The sequence below is a fragment of the Anthonomus grandis genome, chromosome 4 (assembly GCF_022605725.1).
Source record: "Anthonomus grandis grandis chromosome 4, icAntGran1.3, whole genome shotgun sequence".
NCBI lineage: Eukaryota > Metazoa > Arthropoda > Insecta > Coleoptera > Curculionidae > Anthonomus > Anthonomus grandis.
Window position 1 is genome coordinate 10,324,148 of NC_065549.1, and position 19,417 is coordinate 10,343,564.

The 19,417-nt window shown below is 30.4% G+C and overlaps 1 protein-coding gene across 1 annotated transcript; it reads right to left on the bottom strand.

The window, feature by feature from the left end:
* Positions 1-330: 330 nt before the first annotated feature.
* LOC126735036 (facilitated trehalose transporter Tret1-like) lies at positions 331-14,642 on the bottom strand. Its single transcript, XM_050438909.1, has 2 exons — positions 14,404-14,642; positions 331-2,269 (listed from the first exon to the last, which is right to left on the bottom strand). Exons 1-2 carry the CDS (start codon positions 14,477-14,479, stop codon positions 912-914), a joined length of 1,434 nt encoding a protein of 477 aa, XP_050294866.1. The 5' UTR covers positions 14,480-14,642; the 3' UTR covers positions 331-911.
* Between the last annotated feature and the right edge of the window lie 4,775 nt (positions 14,643-19,417).

The following is a 19,417-nucleotide window of genomic DNA, read 5'->3' on the forward strand; positions in this document are numbered from 1 at the left end:
TTTTCATTGGTATTTTGTTACTATCTGAAATTTTTCACAGAAACCTGGAAAAACCTTAAGTCTTACTTATTTCTGGCACAGCCTCGTAAAGTGTAGGCAAAGCCAAGGACCCCATCATGCACCAGATGGTTTTTCAAAATATTTTCATAAGCAGAATAGCAATTTATTTGCATTTTGGCAGCAAGTTTTTTTTTATTTTTGGCTTTTATATTGAAAACACTTGCTGATAGATGTTTTAACGCTTATATTCACATGCGTCAAGGTAAGTTTATAGGTCAAGACGCAGTTTTTACTTAATGGATTATTTTTAAAAAATGCATTAAAAGGCAGTTTATAAAAAATTATGTATTTTTTGTAAAAAAATTATGTACATTGCGATAAGATTTATAATAATATTATAACTACAGTAAGAGCTTTAAACACTCCCTCATCAACTTTTGAAAATTAACACCAATTTGAGCTGTCTTTTCTACGTCAAAAAGCCACGCCCAAATTTAAAACAAAGGAGAGAGACAGTTATATGCTCACAGTACATAATTAAACCTAAATTAAAATTAATACACATATGTTCTCTTAATTATAGGATCAGTTCTATCAGCCTTCAGATATATGATACAGAATCATTAATATTTCTGTCAAAAAAAACTAACGTTCTATGAACTATAAATTAATAATTAAATAAGTATCTTTTTTAAAAAAAACCCAAGTAATATATGGCAATACCGGTAAAGGGACCACGCATTGTTATCAAATGTTCACTTGAAGTGTAATCAATAGGCAGTATTACACAAATAATTATCTACAATAAGATTAAAAATACTATCAATTTTACCAAAATACTACTACTAATGACCATTTTGATCAGTTTTCCTCCTAAACCAACTAAAACTGAGCTTAATACAATTGAGATCTCAACACACCCCATTGTCCCTTTTCTTTTCCTTTCTAACCCTTAAATTTTTTCCCTCGTGAAACTGGGCCTGTATATCCTCCAAGGTCTTACCCTTGGTCTCCGGCACAAATAAAACAATCAAAATCAACCCACAAACACTAAAAAACGTAAATGCAAAAAAGGGCGAATAAATGCCAAAGGAATCCTTCATGATTTGAAAGAACTTTGACACTGAAGTGGCTATAATGGAAAAATAAATATCGGCGAAACATAAAGCGAACGCCTTAGCGTTTGACGAGAAAAGTTCGCCCAACATCAGAAGTGGGACAGTACCCATCCCCAATGAGAATATTATTACGAACCCTATAAGACCGACCACTGGGATGACACTATAAGGGGTGACATCGATATTTGTACAAGTTTTTATATAGAAGTACATGCCTTCCGTAAATAGGAACAAAGCACCTCCGGATATTGAACCGATCAGCAATGGTCTCCTTCCAGCACGGTCAACGATCGTTGAAGCGAATAAAGACAGACATAACTGCACTGAAAAGAAGATAATTGTAGCTGTTTCAGATGAAATATTATCACCAGCCTCAATAAATATTATTTGCGCGTAAAACGTTATGGCAGTGACCCCACTTAACTGCTGAGCCCCTCTAACAATGACCATAATAAAAACAGCCTTTCTATTAACTCTATCAGTGAACAAATCCCAAAACCGCCCTTTGTGTTTTGTCTCAGCTTTGACAGCCAAACTGACCCGCGTCAGCTCAGCATCAACGTCCAGCATCCCCCTGAGCTTCTGCAAACTTCTTTTGGCTTCTTCTGAGTTTCCTCGCATCAAATGTTGATAAGGAGTCTCTGGCATAAAGGCAAAAGTGACCAAAGTGATCAGCGGCAAACAACTGGCCACCAAAGCCGCTAAGGTTATAGTTAAATAGGACCCTATTATATTTATTAGGAGAATTCCAAATATAAAAGTCACTGACACACTGGCTCCTAGCAAGCCCCTGATTCTCGGTTCGGAAATTTCCCCTATATAAATGGGCACCGCCGTAAAAACCAATCCGTCAGACATTCCAGCTATAAACCTCGCAACGTATATCAGTTCAACTGATTTGGCGAAGGCGATCATGATCCAAGAGGCAAAGTAAGGCAGTGAGGCGACAAGGATCATCCGCTTTCTCCCGAGCATATCCACAGTGGAGCCTGCTATAAGAGAACCAATCACAGCGCTTATAAGTGGCATCACAGCTATCCAGGAACCTTGGTCTGTTGTAGTTGGGATGGTCGAAGTGTTGCTGAGGAGTTTTGGTAAGGAAGGTGAGGACCATCCGTAGAACATGCCGCTAGTGATGACGTTAAGTGTACCTAAAATAAAAATGGGTCTGTTAGGTAAAAGAGATTTTAAAAGACTAAGAGTTAATTAATGGTCATCAAATGTTGGTGAACGTTTTCGAGATAATGCTAGATACTAGATACTCCCTATGCTCAAACGGGCAGTTCAATTATGGTTTTTTTTAAGTTTGCTTTTTGACGTACTGTTAACATTGTTCTCTCTATAACTTAACGCTTTTCTGATGAATTTCTATTGCATGTTTATACAGTGACCGCCTAAAGTTCCGCATAAATTCGATAAAAATTAGAGACATGATTTTTTGAGAAAACGCTCGGACCCGTCGATTTTTATTTTAAGTTGCAGCATTATTTCACATACATTTTTGTATATAGGGTGGAACAAAAAAAAGATATGACGTCATCGGTCATTGTTTTAAATGGAATGCTATATTTTTTATTGCATTTATGCAATATAGGCGAAATTCCAAGCAAGTTTCGTATAACACATCTTATCTCAAAACTCAACTGTTTCAGAAATATTTACATTTAACCAACAAGAAAGCAAGTAAGTACGTCTATTTACAAATTAAGATAAAATGGAGGATGAAATGTTATAAACTGTCAAAACTCTTAATAATGTATCAAGTGTTCAAATGTGATATACGTCTAATTTCATATCTAATTCTATTTTTCAAATTTTCTACGTTGTTTGGCTTCTCAATATAAATAAAGGGGAGGAGAAAGTAAACTCAAAGTCCAAGTCTCATAATCAAGCGTCTAACGGTTTTCCACTTTCTACCATAAATAAACTTTTTTTCGTATACATGAATAAATATAAATTCTCCTACCACATCTTATACTCCAATTCTTTAAATCTTAACAAATTCAGATCTTTAACATTTTTTGGTTCAATATCTCTCCAACTTGCAAAACTCTTTAAAAATAATCTTAATCTTTCAATAGCTTTTAAAACTGCAAACACTTTGAAAAAGCACTTGATAAACACAAAGGATAAAATGGAGCAAACTTTAAAATCTGGGGTGTATTCTTTGAATTGTGGTGAGTGTTCCGCTGTGTATGTTGGTCAGTCTGGTAGAAGAATTTCCACTAGGGTAAAAGAACATATAAGTCTTTTCAACAATTGTAAGGACACCGATATTAAAGAAACAAAGTCAGCCTTTGCAAATCACCTTTTATCGACTGGTCATAACTTTTCGGTGTCGGATGATGTAACTATATTACATGAGTGTGGAAAGGGTAAAAAACTAGATCTCCTCGAAAAGCTGGAGATTACAAGAGCTAAAAGAAGCCCAATATTAAATTGTGTCAATCATGTCTTCAATTTCGAACCTAATCTAATTTTCAATAATCTCCAATAAAAAATTTTAATCTTGTCTCATATAACGTAATTACTCGCATGTTACATCATTACCCCGGTTTGGCAATAAGTTATATGCTTCGGACTTTAGATCCAATGGTCTCTGGTTCGATCCCTGGGTTTTTTGAAAAACCTTTTTGTATATTTTTTCTTTCATAATTGTATTTCTTTTCATTCTTTATAAAATAATATGTAAAGAATTTACTGGATGTGATATTTGGCGTTTTATAATTCATATTTTAGTCAATAACGATACACGATGGTATAAACTTATTTTATTTTTATGTTAGTGTGAGTCAGTGTGCAGTTTTTTGTATTTATATATTATTATAGGTATGTCTTTTCTGTTAATTAGCGTTCTGCTCCATATTATTTAATTTTGTTAATTTTACTTAGGTCTGATGATGCCCTAATGCGGCGAAACGCGTAACCTTTAAATAGACGCTTGATTATGAGACTTGGACTTTGAGTTTACTTTCTCCTCCCCTTTATTCATATACTTAAGTCTCTTTGGGAATGATGGATGATTATTTTGAATTCTCAATATAAACTTTACTTTTCAGGTACCCCTATAGAAAATAGTTGCAGGGATTTAGGTCTGGTGACCTGGCCGGCCACTCTATTGACCCTATTCGTCCTATCTATCCTGGGAAGACTGTATCCAAGTAATTACGGACATCTCGAAAGAAATGTGGCGGTGCGCCGTCTTGCTGAAACCACAAATTATCTGTCGGGACAGCAGAGTCTTGTTCGTTTGGGTATAGGGCAGTCAAAGCAGGGATACAATCATCTTGAAGAAAATTCAAATAGCGTTGTCCTGTTAAGTTTTCTTCGAAAAAGTATGGCCCTATTACTTTATTTTCCACGATACCATCCCAAATATTAATAGATTTACGGTACTGTGTATGAGCCTCATTTGCCCAGTGTGGATTTGACACTGACCAGTACCGACAATTTTGCCGACACCGTTTAAACAAAAAGCTGCTTCATCCGAAAACAAAACTCGTAACACAAACTGACGGTTATTATTGCAAATGTTCATTATTTGCTCGCAAAATTGGTTTCTTCGATCAGGATCGTCCTCATTTAATTCGTGTATTAGTCTAATTTTATAAGGGTGGTATTCATTTGCGTCTTATTGAAGTTCCGGCTATATTATTATCAACTGAAATTTGTGAAGTTGCACTGTTTGGATTTTCTTCGACGGAGAGCAGAACATTTAATTTTGTTTCTTCAGAAATTTTTGGACGACCTGATCTTGGCAAAACCCTAACATGACCTGAAGTTATAAATTTGTGCTCTATTCTACTAACTGTTGACTGAGAAATAGGATGGTTTGTGTATTTGGCATTAAACAGTTCACTTGCTTCTTTTTGCGTGCGCACTCGATCCCCGTACCCTAGCATCATCAAAATTTCAATTCGTTGGGTTTCCGTTAAATTAGCCATAATTTATTCTGTAAAAACTATTAATTTTCGAACTGACAGTGACATTCTGACAATGAAAATAGAGATTCTTTACAAGGGCAATCATGGAAATAAAAACAATTGGCAGTCTTTATAACATTATTTTTATTCTAGATTTTACCTTAATTTGTAAATAGACGTACTTATTTGTTTTCTTGTTATTTAAATGTAAATATTCTGGAAACAGTTGAGTTTTGAGATAAGGTGTGTTATACAAAACTTGCTTGGAATTTCGCCTATATTTCATAAATGCAATAAAAAATATAGCATTCCATTTAAAACAATGAACGATGACTTCATATCTTTTTGTTTGTTCCACCCCATATACAAAAATTTATGTGAAATAATGCGCAAAAATAAAAATCGACGGGTCCGAGCGTTTTCTCAAAAAAATGAGATCTCTAATTTTTATCGAATTTATGCTGAACTTTAGGCGGTCACTGTATATAGGTATTTTGGCACTCAAGAAAGGAATTGTCCAACCCGTTTTCCAAACTAAGTTTTGGACAGCTGTAAGAGAGCTGAGAGCCTATAATTAGCAATACGTAATATTGTAACAACCAGTGTTTGTAAATAAATTGTTTTTCAAACTATATGTAATCATGAAAATTAAATAATTAAAAATCAAATAGAAACATTAATAAATAGCTAGAGAAAGGAGTTTTTTGTAATTTGACCTTTTCAAGATTACGGTAACAAAGTTTGAAATATCATTTTAAATGTAAAATTCCCGTTTAAAAAAATAACTCCGACCTTGAAAAACGACCTTCACCGATATTTCCTCCTCTGTCCTGAATAACTTTGGTCTTAAACATTATTCTTTTTTTGTTGCTCTAATAATTTTTAATGCTCTACAGTCAACGGATATATCAAATAAGAACATTTTAAGAGCAAGAATAATTTCCTTTTTAAATCAAAATTGTTTCCTTAACAATAAACAAAGAATAAATCAAAACAACAACAAAATATTAAGATCATTAAAAAAGGAAATGAGGGACAACGATATAGTTTTCACAAAAGCCGATATGGGATCATGCTTACTTATCTTAAAAGGGACGATTACATAAATAAAGTAATGGATTTTCTAAGCACAGATGACTTTTAAAAGGTCGACAGAGATCCGACAGGTCCATTCTTTAATAAATTAAAAAAAGTCTTAGACATGACCTTGGTAACATGGTAACCTTAGAATATTTTAATTCCACAAAACAAAAACTATATCTCATGAACCCTAAAACACCTCTATTATATGGGTTGCCAAAAGTCCATAAAACTAGCATGCCAATTAGACCTGTGGTTTCCTTTGTTGACTCCCCTTGTTACCAGTTATCATCTTGGCTTAATAACGTTCTTAGAAATGTCTCAAACTTCAAAGCGCCATATTCTGTAACAAACTCAGTGAATTTTGCCAAAAGCATTCAGAATGTTCACGTTCCAGATACAGCCCAGCTTATATCGCTAGACGTGAAAAACTTATTTCGAAGCATTCCACCCGCTGATTGTCTGGTCTTAGTCAAAAATCTTCTCAGGGGGAAACTTGATTCACTCTTGGTGGAAAATCTACTTTTGCTCCTTTCACAACACAGTTCGATCAAAGTTTTTTTCCAATTTAACAACCGTTTTTTCAAACAAAAAGAGGGACTAGCAATGGGCTCTTGTTTATCGCCATTTCTTAGTGAAGTATTTCTTAGTAACTTAGAAACAAAAATAATGAACAGTAATTTTAAAAATAACATTATCTTTTATAAACAGTATGTGGATGACATATGTATGATTTGGATGGAAGGGAGGTAGAGCTTACAAATTTCCATAATTATGTCACTCTAAAAGTGAGTTCACAATCGAACGGGAACAGAACAAAACTTTACCATTCTTAGATTTATTACTTAAGAGGGAAAGAAATAAGATATCCTTTGGAATATTTCATAAACAAGCAACAACAGATAATATTATACAGTATAATTCAACATCACCGTCCTCACATAAATTTACTGCTTTCCATTCTTTATTTTACAGACTTTTTAACATCTCACTTTCTCGTGAAGCTTTTAAAAAAGAATTCCTTACCAATAAACAATTAGCAGTCAGTAAACCGCTCTTAAACCTATATATAAAATGTATTTTCAGTATGTGAACAAGTATAAATTATCATTTAATTTTATCAGAGAACAAACAAACTATATCAAAACTTTTAGGTCGTTTACTTATTTTGGACCAATTTCGTCACAACTATCCCGCTTTTTTCTCCCTTTGGCATAACCCCAGCTTTTAAAACCAATAATACATTAAAAATACATCTATTTAAAACTAAAGATAAACTACCCCCGCTATCTTCTCCGGGAGTTTATGAGATTAGGTGTAAAGAGTGCCCTGCAGTGTACGTCGGCCAGTCTGGTAGGAAGATTTCTACTAGGATTAGTGAACACAAGGCCCAACATAATAAATTTAAAAACACCGATATCACAGTCACCAGATCGGCTTTTGCTAATCACCTCCTCGACTCCAAACATAATTTTCCTGACAGCCAAAAATATAAAAATACTTCATCAGTGCAATAAAAGTAAAAAAACTAGACTTGTTGGACACAATGGAAATTAGTAAAGCTTTTAAAAGCCCAGATCTGTCCTGTGTTAATGAAAGGTTTGATTTTGATGGCCACCTAGTTTTTAATAACCTTAAATAGTGCTAGACTCTCGAATGATGGTAAGATTTCTGAAATATATAAGGTGATTTGTTTAGTTAAGTTCTTTGTACATAGATAGTGTCACTTTATTGTAAGCTTTGGTTATTTATATGATAGGTGTTTTGTGTATGTTATGGTAAGTTTTTGTTGAATTTTCCTTTTTTCGGGTTACATCATTTTAATTATTGTTTAGGTCTGATGATGCTCTAGTCGAGCGAAACATGTAACCTTTGTAATTTTATTAAATGTATTTGTGATGCTGTAGATTTTGTGTTTTTACCTTTTATAAAAGTGTATGACCAGCATCTTTGGGATAATGGATGAATTTTTCGAATTAAACATTATTCGTTATCTCGCTTACTTTCGGAGCAGTTTAGGTGCATATATTAAAATAGCCCACCCGTTAGCTTAACTTTTTCATTGAAATTATAATTTTTATGGCAAAAAAGTTTGAGTCCGAACCTGTATAGCTGGACACCGGCAAATATTCCAGCAAAGTCCGAATATTAGTCCGATAAGCTTTTTAAATATTTTTTGAAGTCCTATTTTTTACAAGGAATTTTTAATATTTAAAATTTGGAGATAAAAATCTAAGTATTTCCAAGCATTTCCAAACTTTTAGCCAACGCTAACGTTGGATTCCAACTACTGCCAGACATTATAAAACATATTAAGAATTATAAAATAGAATTTATAAATAAATCAAAATATGAATAATTTTCATTTTAAATTATCAATTTTAATTTTTACACTTTTGCACCAAAAATAAATGATTATATGTATATTCAACTACATTATATATTTTTTTTCTAAATCAATTTAATGTTAAATTTTATCATGTATTATATAATTTCGATGTAGGAACAATTTATTTGCAAGAGAAATTTATCATGTTAATCTAATAATATTGTTGAAAATCTAAGAAAAAAACTAAATATTTTAGAAATATTACTAAGTATTGGTACAGCCCAATAGTATTTTATAATATAAATTAATTAATTTTGAAAAACAAATCTTTAATTTACCCAAATTAAATTATATTACATATGTGTATTAAATTCAACTATAATACAGATTTAGTACATATGATTACAAGCTAATTATAATTTAGTTATTTAATTGAAATAAGACAAAGGAATAGACTAAAATTATGCAATTTAATAACATAAAACATTTCAATTAAAAATAAATAAAAAGTCGTCTATTTATACAGTTGCTCCCGCATCGTACGTAATTAAATACGCGTTTCTTCTATTTAAGTCGTACCTACAGACAAACTAAACTAATTTCGTTTATGGTCATACTGGTATAATATTACACTTTGACCTTAATAAACTACTTGAAATTTATTTCAATTAAACATCTGTTTTCAATTAAATTGCCACATTTTTCCATGGATTTGTTATTTTGTCTGATTGGGAGAATCGATTGATTCTGCTTCTATGCGGATAAATATTTACTTTAAGTTTATAAATTTCGGGACCTTAAAGCTCTTGGTAATGTTAAAAAAAGGAAACTTTCGAAGGCAATTAATTTGTTTATTGGATACAATTTATTGCAATAAATATTTAGATTATTCAGAAATATACGCAAGAAAAATTAGAGAGAAGGAGTAATGTAAACTAACATTAATAAGTCAAGTAAATTCCCTAAAACATTTATATAATAAAAAGTAATTTATTGAATAATTAATACTTAAATTAATTCAGTTATGGTGCCTATTGATTGACTCAAAGGTTTCAAAAATCTTAAGGAAATACAAACATTTGCTGAAAAAAATCATATTTAACACCCTGTATAAATCGCAATTTTATTTTTTTCAGAAATAAACATTTTTTTAAATATTTTTTAACTTGCCATTGGCATTTTGAGTGCAGAAATCGAAATTCAAACTTAAGCGGCATTAATGCAAAAGGATTTTCTCAAGACATTACAAGAGACACATGAGGCAATATCTATTTATTTATTTAAGATACTTTACAAATATCTGACAGGGTAATTACATGTAAAGAGAAGAAAACAAACAGTAAGAAATTCTGAGAAGTAGGGATGTAAAATGACGGTTATTTATTGGTCATTTTTGTAATTTTTGTCATTTATATTTTCTGATTTTCAATATCAGACTAGGTACTTATTATAGCAATAAAAACACACATTTCAAACAAAAAAATATAATACAACGTACAAAACATTACATTCTCATGATAAAAAATATTTATAAATAAATCAAAGTTGTATTATTAAAAAATAACATAAATATGTAAATTCAAACTAAATGCTTATAAATAATAAAGTTAAAAAATGGTTGTAATAAAGTTAAAAAATGTTCGATTTTCGTCCAGAATATATCATCAAGAATATCATGTTTATTCCTTTTTTCAAGCAATGTCTGATACTCTTCTGTGATTGCCATTGCTTGAAGAGTGCTTTTGTTTTTTTGTAAGCTCTCAAAACTTGTAACTATGGAAGCCCATCTTGTTGCTACTGGAAGTTTAAGGGTGCAGGATTCACCTTTTTGCTTATCCTTTGAAATTCTTTTAAATGCACTTCGAGGCATTAAGAAGAGTTTCTGTGGTCTTTAATTTCATTATATCAGTAACCAATAAATTATGCGTATATGCTGCGTAACCGTAAAATGAAATTGGTTTGTCTGGATATCTACTTTGTAGCAAATCCCAAGATTTCTTCATATTAGCGGCATTGTCTAAGCAAAAGCCGATTATTTTGTTAATTCCCACCTCATTGTATACCATTTCTATTTGATCTGCCATGTACTCACCTGTATGTCTACTTTCTTCAGTAGACAATGATTTGTAAAAAACAGGTTGGGGTGTGGTTATAAGAAAATTAATTATGCTCTCATTCCTTATGTTTGTCCATGCATCGCATTGAATGCCCAGGACTTTAGCATTTGTTAAATTATCTGTCACTTCGATTTCAACTTGATTAAATACAGCATTTAAAAGCGAATTTGATCAAAAAAAAAACGTGAAGGCAGCGTCAAGGACGGTCTGATTTTCTTAAAAAGGTCTATCCAATATATATTTTCTGTTATATTTAAGGGCAGACAAGTAGCATAAATTGCCTTTGCCAGCATCAACCAAATTTCATCTTGATCATCGGGTTTAATGTTGTCAATAAAACTGCTTAGATAGTGCTTAGGGTACTAATTGAGTTACATTGACTACGACTACCCATTCTCTGGACTTTAGATGCCGATGAACTATTCCTTACCTCTTCTAGCTCTGTTTGCTGTTCTGCTGATTCAGCCACCGACACATCCAGTTTCCTCTTGTTTGATTTTTCTGACTCATTCAGCTTTAGTTCACTTTTTAACATTACTTTAACATTGTCAGGGCACATTTCACATGTAACAAGATGTAAGCCCATTCTAATTGCATGGTGTGCAACCTTTTTTTTACAAAATTTACACTCGTAACATTTCAATTTCTGTCCTGGCTTATTGAGAGTAAGTATTTATATACAATACTTTTAGTTCTACCCATTTTCTTGATGTTTAAAAAACAAAACACAACAAAAAATAAATAGGCACAGGAAAAAACTTTAAAAATATAAAATAGCTCTTATTGTAAAGGTACTAATGCCGCCGAACAACTGAATTGACGCGCCGATCGCGAGAAGAAGCAAGCAAGCAAGCCAGCCAAGCCAATGTAATAAGCAGGTTGCAGCTTGTCTTAAGCAGTAAACATTGAAAATCAGCTGATATTTTTGTGACAGTAATTTATTTTTTGTAACTGTCATTTTCAATATGACCGTGACGTGACCGTGTCAGCAAAATTTGCTCACATCCCTACTGAGAAGTAGAGAAAAAACAACAAAAAAAAAACTAAAAATTATTATAGGTTTAAATGTAATATCTGATATTATATCTTGTAGGAAAATCATTACAGACAAGACATTAAGCAAAACTTAATATAATTGATAAAAGTCAGATGTCTTACCCCAGCTTATCCCTCAATACTTGTTTAAGTTTGTGAAGAACTAAAACTAATAAATAAATCCAGATCCATACCGTCCAATATCTTTTTACAATCATATAAGATATGGTTAAAAGATGCACAACTAGACTCATTTATAGTAAATTAACTAATTAAAATAAAATATTACGTCCTCAGTCTCAGATAAAATTTTGGAATATGAAACGAAATCAGATCAATAAAGTTACAGTGTATAGTAGTAGTGTCTTGTATATTTTCAAAAAATTTAAAACATTTTTCCAGATTTTCCAGGCATTTGAAATTTAATTTAAGTTTGTTCTTTTTTTCTATAGTACTGAAATGTCTAAGTTGCCAATATCAGGTAAAAGGATAAATACATGAAATCAATTAAAAACGAATTCTTAACTATTAATGATGATTAGATGGGGTGTTTTCGGAGTAAATTATTAAAAAAAAAAACTAGAAACAAATGGTTTTCTTCAGTATTTGAGCAATTTACCCACAAAACACCAACTCTGGTAATTGACCTTTTGCTTTATTGGCAAATATTAATAGCAGTCCTGTATTTTCTTTTGACTTTGGATGGAAATAAAAATATCGTGGATATTGGTGTAAGACAATATTGCCAATATTACTAATGCAGCTCATAATCCAATATTATAATAATAATAATAATAATGTTTATTATTTACCATGGAAATTACATAGAATATAAACTTACAGGTGTATTCAATAATTGAGGTAAATAAAAGCTAATGTATCAGACTTCTGCATTGAAAATGCAGGTTCTGTTCTACCTACATAGCTACAACATAAAAAACTTTTTAAACTAAACTACTTTTTAAATAAAACTAACGAATTAAACTAACTACTAGATATAATGTACATACATTACTTCTAGGTAGTTGATGATTTGGTACAGATTACAACAATACAACAATTAAATACGGAAGAATATATCTAATACTAGCCATTCAATTACAATTTATAAACAAGAAAAATGAAAAATAAATCTTCTAGCTCTAATATGAATGTTACTGATTGTCCAATAAGATTTGCCTTACTTTTGTTTTGAATCTATAAATGGAATTCGAAATATCAGTTATATCGGGTGGTAGCGCATTAATGATATGAGAAATATTATAAGAGAATGATTTTTTGAAAAATTGATTTTTGTGTTTAGGAATAGTTAAAGATTTACTTCTTAAATTTAAGTGATGAATGTCTGTCCGAAATGTAATTTTGTTGTATAGGTAGGGAGGACTGTGGTATTTAATAATTTTATAAAATAGCACACTGGAATGTAGCTTACGTCTATTAAACATATTCAGCCACTTAAGATCATTAAGCTTATGTGATACATGACCTCGCCTATTAATGCCATAAATAAAACGAATACAAGAGTTTTGCATTTTTTGAACTCTATAGGAGTCTTGACCATCTAGACAAGGTCCATAAACCACATCACAATGATTAAAATTTGAAACACAAGAGAGTCGCATAGCTCACGTTTAATATTCAGATCTAAGTAATGTCGATGAGGGTACATGGTTTTTAGAGCACAATACGACTTTTTAAGATTATTTGATATGTGTCCACTAAACTTTAGCTGTGAATCGAGTGTTAAACCCAAGCTCTTGGTGCTCTCAACTACTTGAAGTTTTTGATGTCCAACAAACAAAGAAAATTCTTCATAAATAGTCCGAATATTATTAAGAACTTCATTAAGTTTTAAAATGTGTCTTTCTCAAAATCTCCATCGGTATTCTAGATAAATATCATATAGATTTAAATTTTAACAGCATACTAATATTCTAATATAAACTCTCGGTCTTTTGTTCGAATTTTTTTACAATCTTTGGTCACCAATTCACAAGAATAATTAATAACAATTAAATTTTAAAAGAATTATTTGACAAAAAAAGTTATGAAACAAAATCCTTATAAATATTACATAAAGCATTTAAAACCTAAAATTCAAATTATTATATAATAATGAACAATTACAGGAATAAAAAATTTAAAACAATAAAATGTATGGCTATAAATTGATTAGGACGAAAGTTATGCTTTCATCTAATAGAAATTTCGAGTTGAATTAATAAGCGTAGTTTACTTCAGATCCACTTATTAATAAAATTATAAAAGAATAATGAATAATTATTAAAAATTGAAAGGCAAGAATTTTCAAATATTTATTTTATTTGAAGAAAAAAGATCTAAAACAAAATCCATATGGCTATTATATAGCATCTAAAATTTAAATTATTAATGAACAATTACAGGAATAAAATATCTAAAACGTAGCTATAAATTGATTAGGACAAAAATAATTAATCTACTAGAAATTTCAAATTTAAATAAACCTAGTTTACTTCAGATCTATTTATCAATAAAATTATTAAACAATATAATAAATAATTATTAAAAATTTAACTAAGTAACGAATTAATGTAATTTTAATCAAACATTAAGCTAATTAGGATATATTATTAAGCAATCATGTTTTCAATAATGTTAAACACAATTTATCATTTCCGGGACAAACTATAAAAAAATTAAATTAAATGAACAAACAAGATGCTTCAATCTACCAAAAATCTCTTCACGTCTTTTCAATAAACAATTATAATAATAAAAGTCATTAAATTATATAATAAATAATTATAAACAATTCTTACTTGTATATGCTCCTAGATACTGAAACAGCAGACTGCCCTGCTGTATCTTCTGCAACGATCCAGTAATAATCGTCATTTTTTGAAAATTTTCTGAAGCACTTTATCAATTAAAAACAAACAAAAATATTAGGAGAACATACCGAAAAAGTTCTTTTGAAATTATTAAATATTAAACGAGCAACTTCCCATAGAAGTGACCATGCCGATCTGATGAGATCTTGAATGAAAGTAAGTATAAATATGTATCAGCTGACTGCTTAAATATATGCACTTTGACGTCTGGCTGCCTCATATGTTTTGTGTATTGTAATATAAAAATATCCGGATTAGAGCATACATACAGTTTTTGAACTGTTGACTTTAAAATGATGAAATGCACACAATTTGATAAAAAAAACGTGGTTACTTGAGAGCGGTTGAATATAGAAATTATGGCGGTAAAAATGGATATGATGATGGTAAAAACGTGGTTCTAGATTAAGGATTTGGCTAATTAAGACGGTTTTGTTACACGTATTTTTTTGATAATATTCTTCTTAAATTTTCATTACTGTTTGCAATGATTTCGGAAAATAATAGGAGTACTATTAAAAGTGTTAACGTTAAAAAAGTGCCTCAAAAACTTTCTAAATTAAAGGCGATTTTGTGAACCTAAATATTAAATTCACAGATGTTTCAAAGCATTTATAGAATGTTTGTGAACTTTCACGTAAATGTAATGTTCGTGGAATATATTCCTTTATATTGTTTAAAATTATAGAATATTCCAAATAAGTGGAATAAAAACAGGTGTTCCAGTAGGCGTTTTCTAATTGGAGACTATATTTGCAAATTATCTTTCAATATTTAAAACCCTATTTAATAATTGCTTCTGATTATTTTTTTTAATATGATACAGTGTCATTAAGGGATATACGGAATTGTATTTTTTTAAATTTTTCCTGGTATTCAGCTATTAAACATAAAAGAAATATTCCAATTATCTTAAGATTTCTAAAAAGAAGATATAGTCATATCTTCTAGCTACATCTCCTTCTTATAGCTCTAATAACACAATCACATTAGTAAATCATGTAAGAAATATGCTTGTGGGACAATATTCGAACATTTCCCATTTATACTATAACGATGAACTCTAGTTATCATTTGCAATTTATAATACAACGATTTATAGTATAAATTTTATATGTATTTATATTTTATGTCTATTCTGTATTGTGTTTTTTGTTGGTATGTTTTTTTATTATTTTACTAGCTTTGTTCACAAAATTTCAAAAATTTCTAAAAACGTCTCGTTTCTAACTCTTTAAGAATATCCCTAGTACATTCCTCAAATGTTTTGGGATGTAATCAGGATGTTCTTGGAACGTATAAGATTTAATAATTCTAGAAAGTATTGCAAAATGCCAGTGTTAAAAATATATATTTTACAGGTTGATTATAAATATAACAAAAAAATAAACATGTTATAATTTTTATTGTGTAATGTCGTACCTAAAATTTTAAAAGAGAAAAGTTTTAAGCCTATATAGCAATGAAACTATATACGGACTTTTCATTTACATTTAACCGTTTTTTGAAAAATCTAAATTTTTCTACACAAAAATCAGATAAATTACATGTAGACGAAAAAGTTCCTACCTAATAAACGTCTTAAGTACTTAAACCACTTGTTTTCCATTCTAAAGCAAAATATTTGTGAAAAGATTAATTTGAAAACTCTCGAAATTCCCTCTTATTCGTTACAGTTAAAAAATCCAAAAAACTCTTGTAGCCTATAATTTTTAAAATGTCAAAAACCATCAGTTTGGAAACTTTGAATTCCCTGGAAAACTTATAGCAAAAATTTAAATATTGCACAATTATTTTCGCGAGGAAATTTTATTATTGACATAGTTTTAGATTATAATCAACATATATTTGATTAAATATTTGATCATTTAAAATCAGATAAAGTTATCGTGTTTACCATCAGAATAATACAAAAATTGGAATTAAAAAAGGTATTGTTCCGAGAACGGTAAATATTTTTTCATTCCGACTCAAAAACATAGTTTTATAACACATATTGTACGTATAATGTAAGTACGTTATTAAATTATATGAAATAAACGTCAGACCTCTAAATAATAACTATCTTATTAGATTTTAAAAAGCATTTCTCTGAAGGTTAATAGAATTACTTGTTATTCTTTTTGAATTTTTGTAACAACATCATAATGGATGATTCTCTGGAAAAATTTTCACAAATATTTCTATCCAAGATAATAATGTAAGAGCATGTGACGTCTCTTAGTCAAATCGTTTAAGAATTGCTTTTCAGCTCTGAGTGGATAATGCTACTCGTATCTGCTATAGATCCCTTATTGATTGGGGCTTATTTAATCTTTACCGTATGGTTGAGTTTTACCTGATACAATATAGTGATTGAAGATGATGTGAACTTATAACTTGTACTTTTAATTGTTTTTGTTGAGTTGTTTTTCATTAAAATTTAAGTCAGTTAGTACATGACATCAATATGGTTTGACGATTCTTTCGGAGATATGAGTTTTTTGAGACAGGTTAACAGACTTAGCCCAAACTTAGTTAGATCCGAGTTAGAATCCGAGCTGAAAAGACTGATTCAATTCATAATTTGAATAATCAGGCAATCTAGCTTATAGAAACCATAAAAAATTTGATTATAGTACCACTTATCAAGTTAATCAATTTGGCAGTTTCATCAAAAGTTTTTCCGATTGTGGATTGTTGAAAATGATCGCCCTGTTTCACTAATTCCTCTATTTGAAAAGTTCTTTGAAACTTTGATTAAGGCTCAGATGGAAGGGGTATTTTGAACTCGATTCATTGTTTTGTGAAAGACAGCATAGCGTTAGAAAGTTGCATTCAACAAAATTGGCGGTTATGGATTTGCGCGAGAAGGTACTTGGGGGTGGCTGACACCTACATTTTATGATTTATCGAGAACCTTTGATTGTGTTCAGCATATGATATGCTGCTACGAAAATTGAAGAACTACAATTTTGACTACCAGTAATATTCAAGTCTTTATTTACTTTGGTCCTATTTGACTGACAGAAGTTAATTTGTGTTGTTTGAGGGGTGAATCACAGAGTTTAGCATTGAAACATGTGAGTTTCACAAGGCATCTTTCTAGGATCTATTTTATTTTGGGTATATGTCAATGATCTGAATATTTATCATGCTGGCTCTGTGTTTTATCTCTATGCGGACGACACATTTTTTTTAATTGCTGATCCCGGTAAAGCCAATGCGCGTCTCTCAAAAGTCAAGTGCTAACTTAGAAGACTGGGGTGTTTTAAACAGATTATCAAACAAAACCCAGCACATTGGATTATCTATTTGATATCTTGATTCTTTCCATCTTGAATATAACTGTAAATTTCCTTGACATCACTCTTGATAGAGATTTGACTTGGAGTCATATTGAGTCATCTAAATTGTGAAGAATTCACCCCTTGAAAAACTTGAGAAAATTGGTAATAGAGGTAAAGTACAAAGTTTCTTATTTGAAAAAAAGTCTTTTCTTTTTTTTTATTCTTTCTTAATTGAATGCAAATTGTAAAAATTGTAAATACTATAAGTCAACTTCAAAAGTTTGGAGCTGATCCAATTTCTTTTTATGTCAATATTTTCATAAATATATATCAAATGATAAAGTAATATGCTTTGTGGATGACACTGCAGTCTTAATTAGAGATCGGACCTGGATCGATGCCTTTAGGCAGTGTGACAGGGATTGGAGTTAATTTTCTATCTCTAAATACTGAGTAAACTAATTTTATTACCTTCGGTATGTCTAATAGAATCCTACTGAGTAGGGTAAATATACACATGATTGAAAGCAAAATACTCAATATCATGGCCCATAAGAAAAAAGGCAACATAAATAATTGGGAGTGGTCTTGGATTAATGCATGTTATAGAAAAATCATATCGATTTTGTTAAAAAAAAAGTAAGAGGCTTAATTCATAAAATATACGAATACTCTCTCTGTTGAAGAGGTTTTATCTAGCACTTGTTGAGTCCTCTTGAACCTATGGAATTACTGCTTGTGGTGCTGCATGTAAAAGTGTCTTATTACCACTATTTATTACTAAGATTTATTGTTAAAACCACGTTGTTTGAGCATAAGATTTATATCCAATAGAGCTAATTTTTTAAAGAGGCAGATTTACTAAATATAAGGTAATTGTATGTTAAAAATGTAATTAGGTTTAATTTTAGAAATTTCATCATTGTATTAGTTATCACAATATAGGTACAAGATTATTTAAGAATAACATGCTTAACATTCCAAAGCTCCAAGCAATGCTTGATTTGCTTCAACTCAAAGACTCATTTTATTTATTTTGCCAAGAATACGTATTCAACATAAACTGAAATAAAAGTCACCTGTAGCTAAGTGATAATTTTGAAGACATTTGCTATGAAATATCGTGCTTTAATACTGTAATATTTAAATAAGTTTATTTTTGTAATATGCAAGTTTCCTTTGTTTTTCTAATCTGTTTTGGTAATTGTGTATTCGAGCTTTGTTCTTTTTTTGATAGCGTGTTAATTCCACAAGCTCCAATTTACTGTGTTAATACTGTAATAACTCTTAACACTTAATTAACGTTATTTTTTTTATTGCTGTCTCTATTCCCTATTCTTTTAGTTAAGGTGCACAGACTTAACTCAATTGTACTCCAGAATTAAGGATAAGATATTATGTAAAAAATTTTGTTTATTTTCGGAAATAAATCTTTTTCTATTTGTATTTTGATTATAGCTTACCGTCTCTTACTAATGAAAAATCAATTTTATCTGCTATTCTATGACTAAAGCGGATACTCAGTAATCTATCAGTTTGTGCTAACCGTTAAAAGTGCAACTGTGATCTTAATATAGAATCAGTGATAGAGTGCTAAATATTTGGGTGTTTGTTTTGATGAAAATCTGAAGTAGGATTGTTACATAAATTTGATATCTTAAGACATGAGTTTA

Bases quoted from the DNA above. Each gene is read 5' to 3' on its own strand.
- LOC126735036 (XM_050438909.1), bottom strand. From the start codon at position 14,479: ATGACGATTATTACTGGATCGTTGCAGAAGATACAGCAGGGCAGTCTG. The intron at 2,270-14,403 runs GTAAGAATTGTT...TTTTTATTTTAG, and splicing joins GTATCTAGGAGCATATACAA to GTACACTTAACGTCATCACT.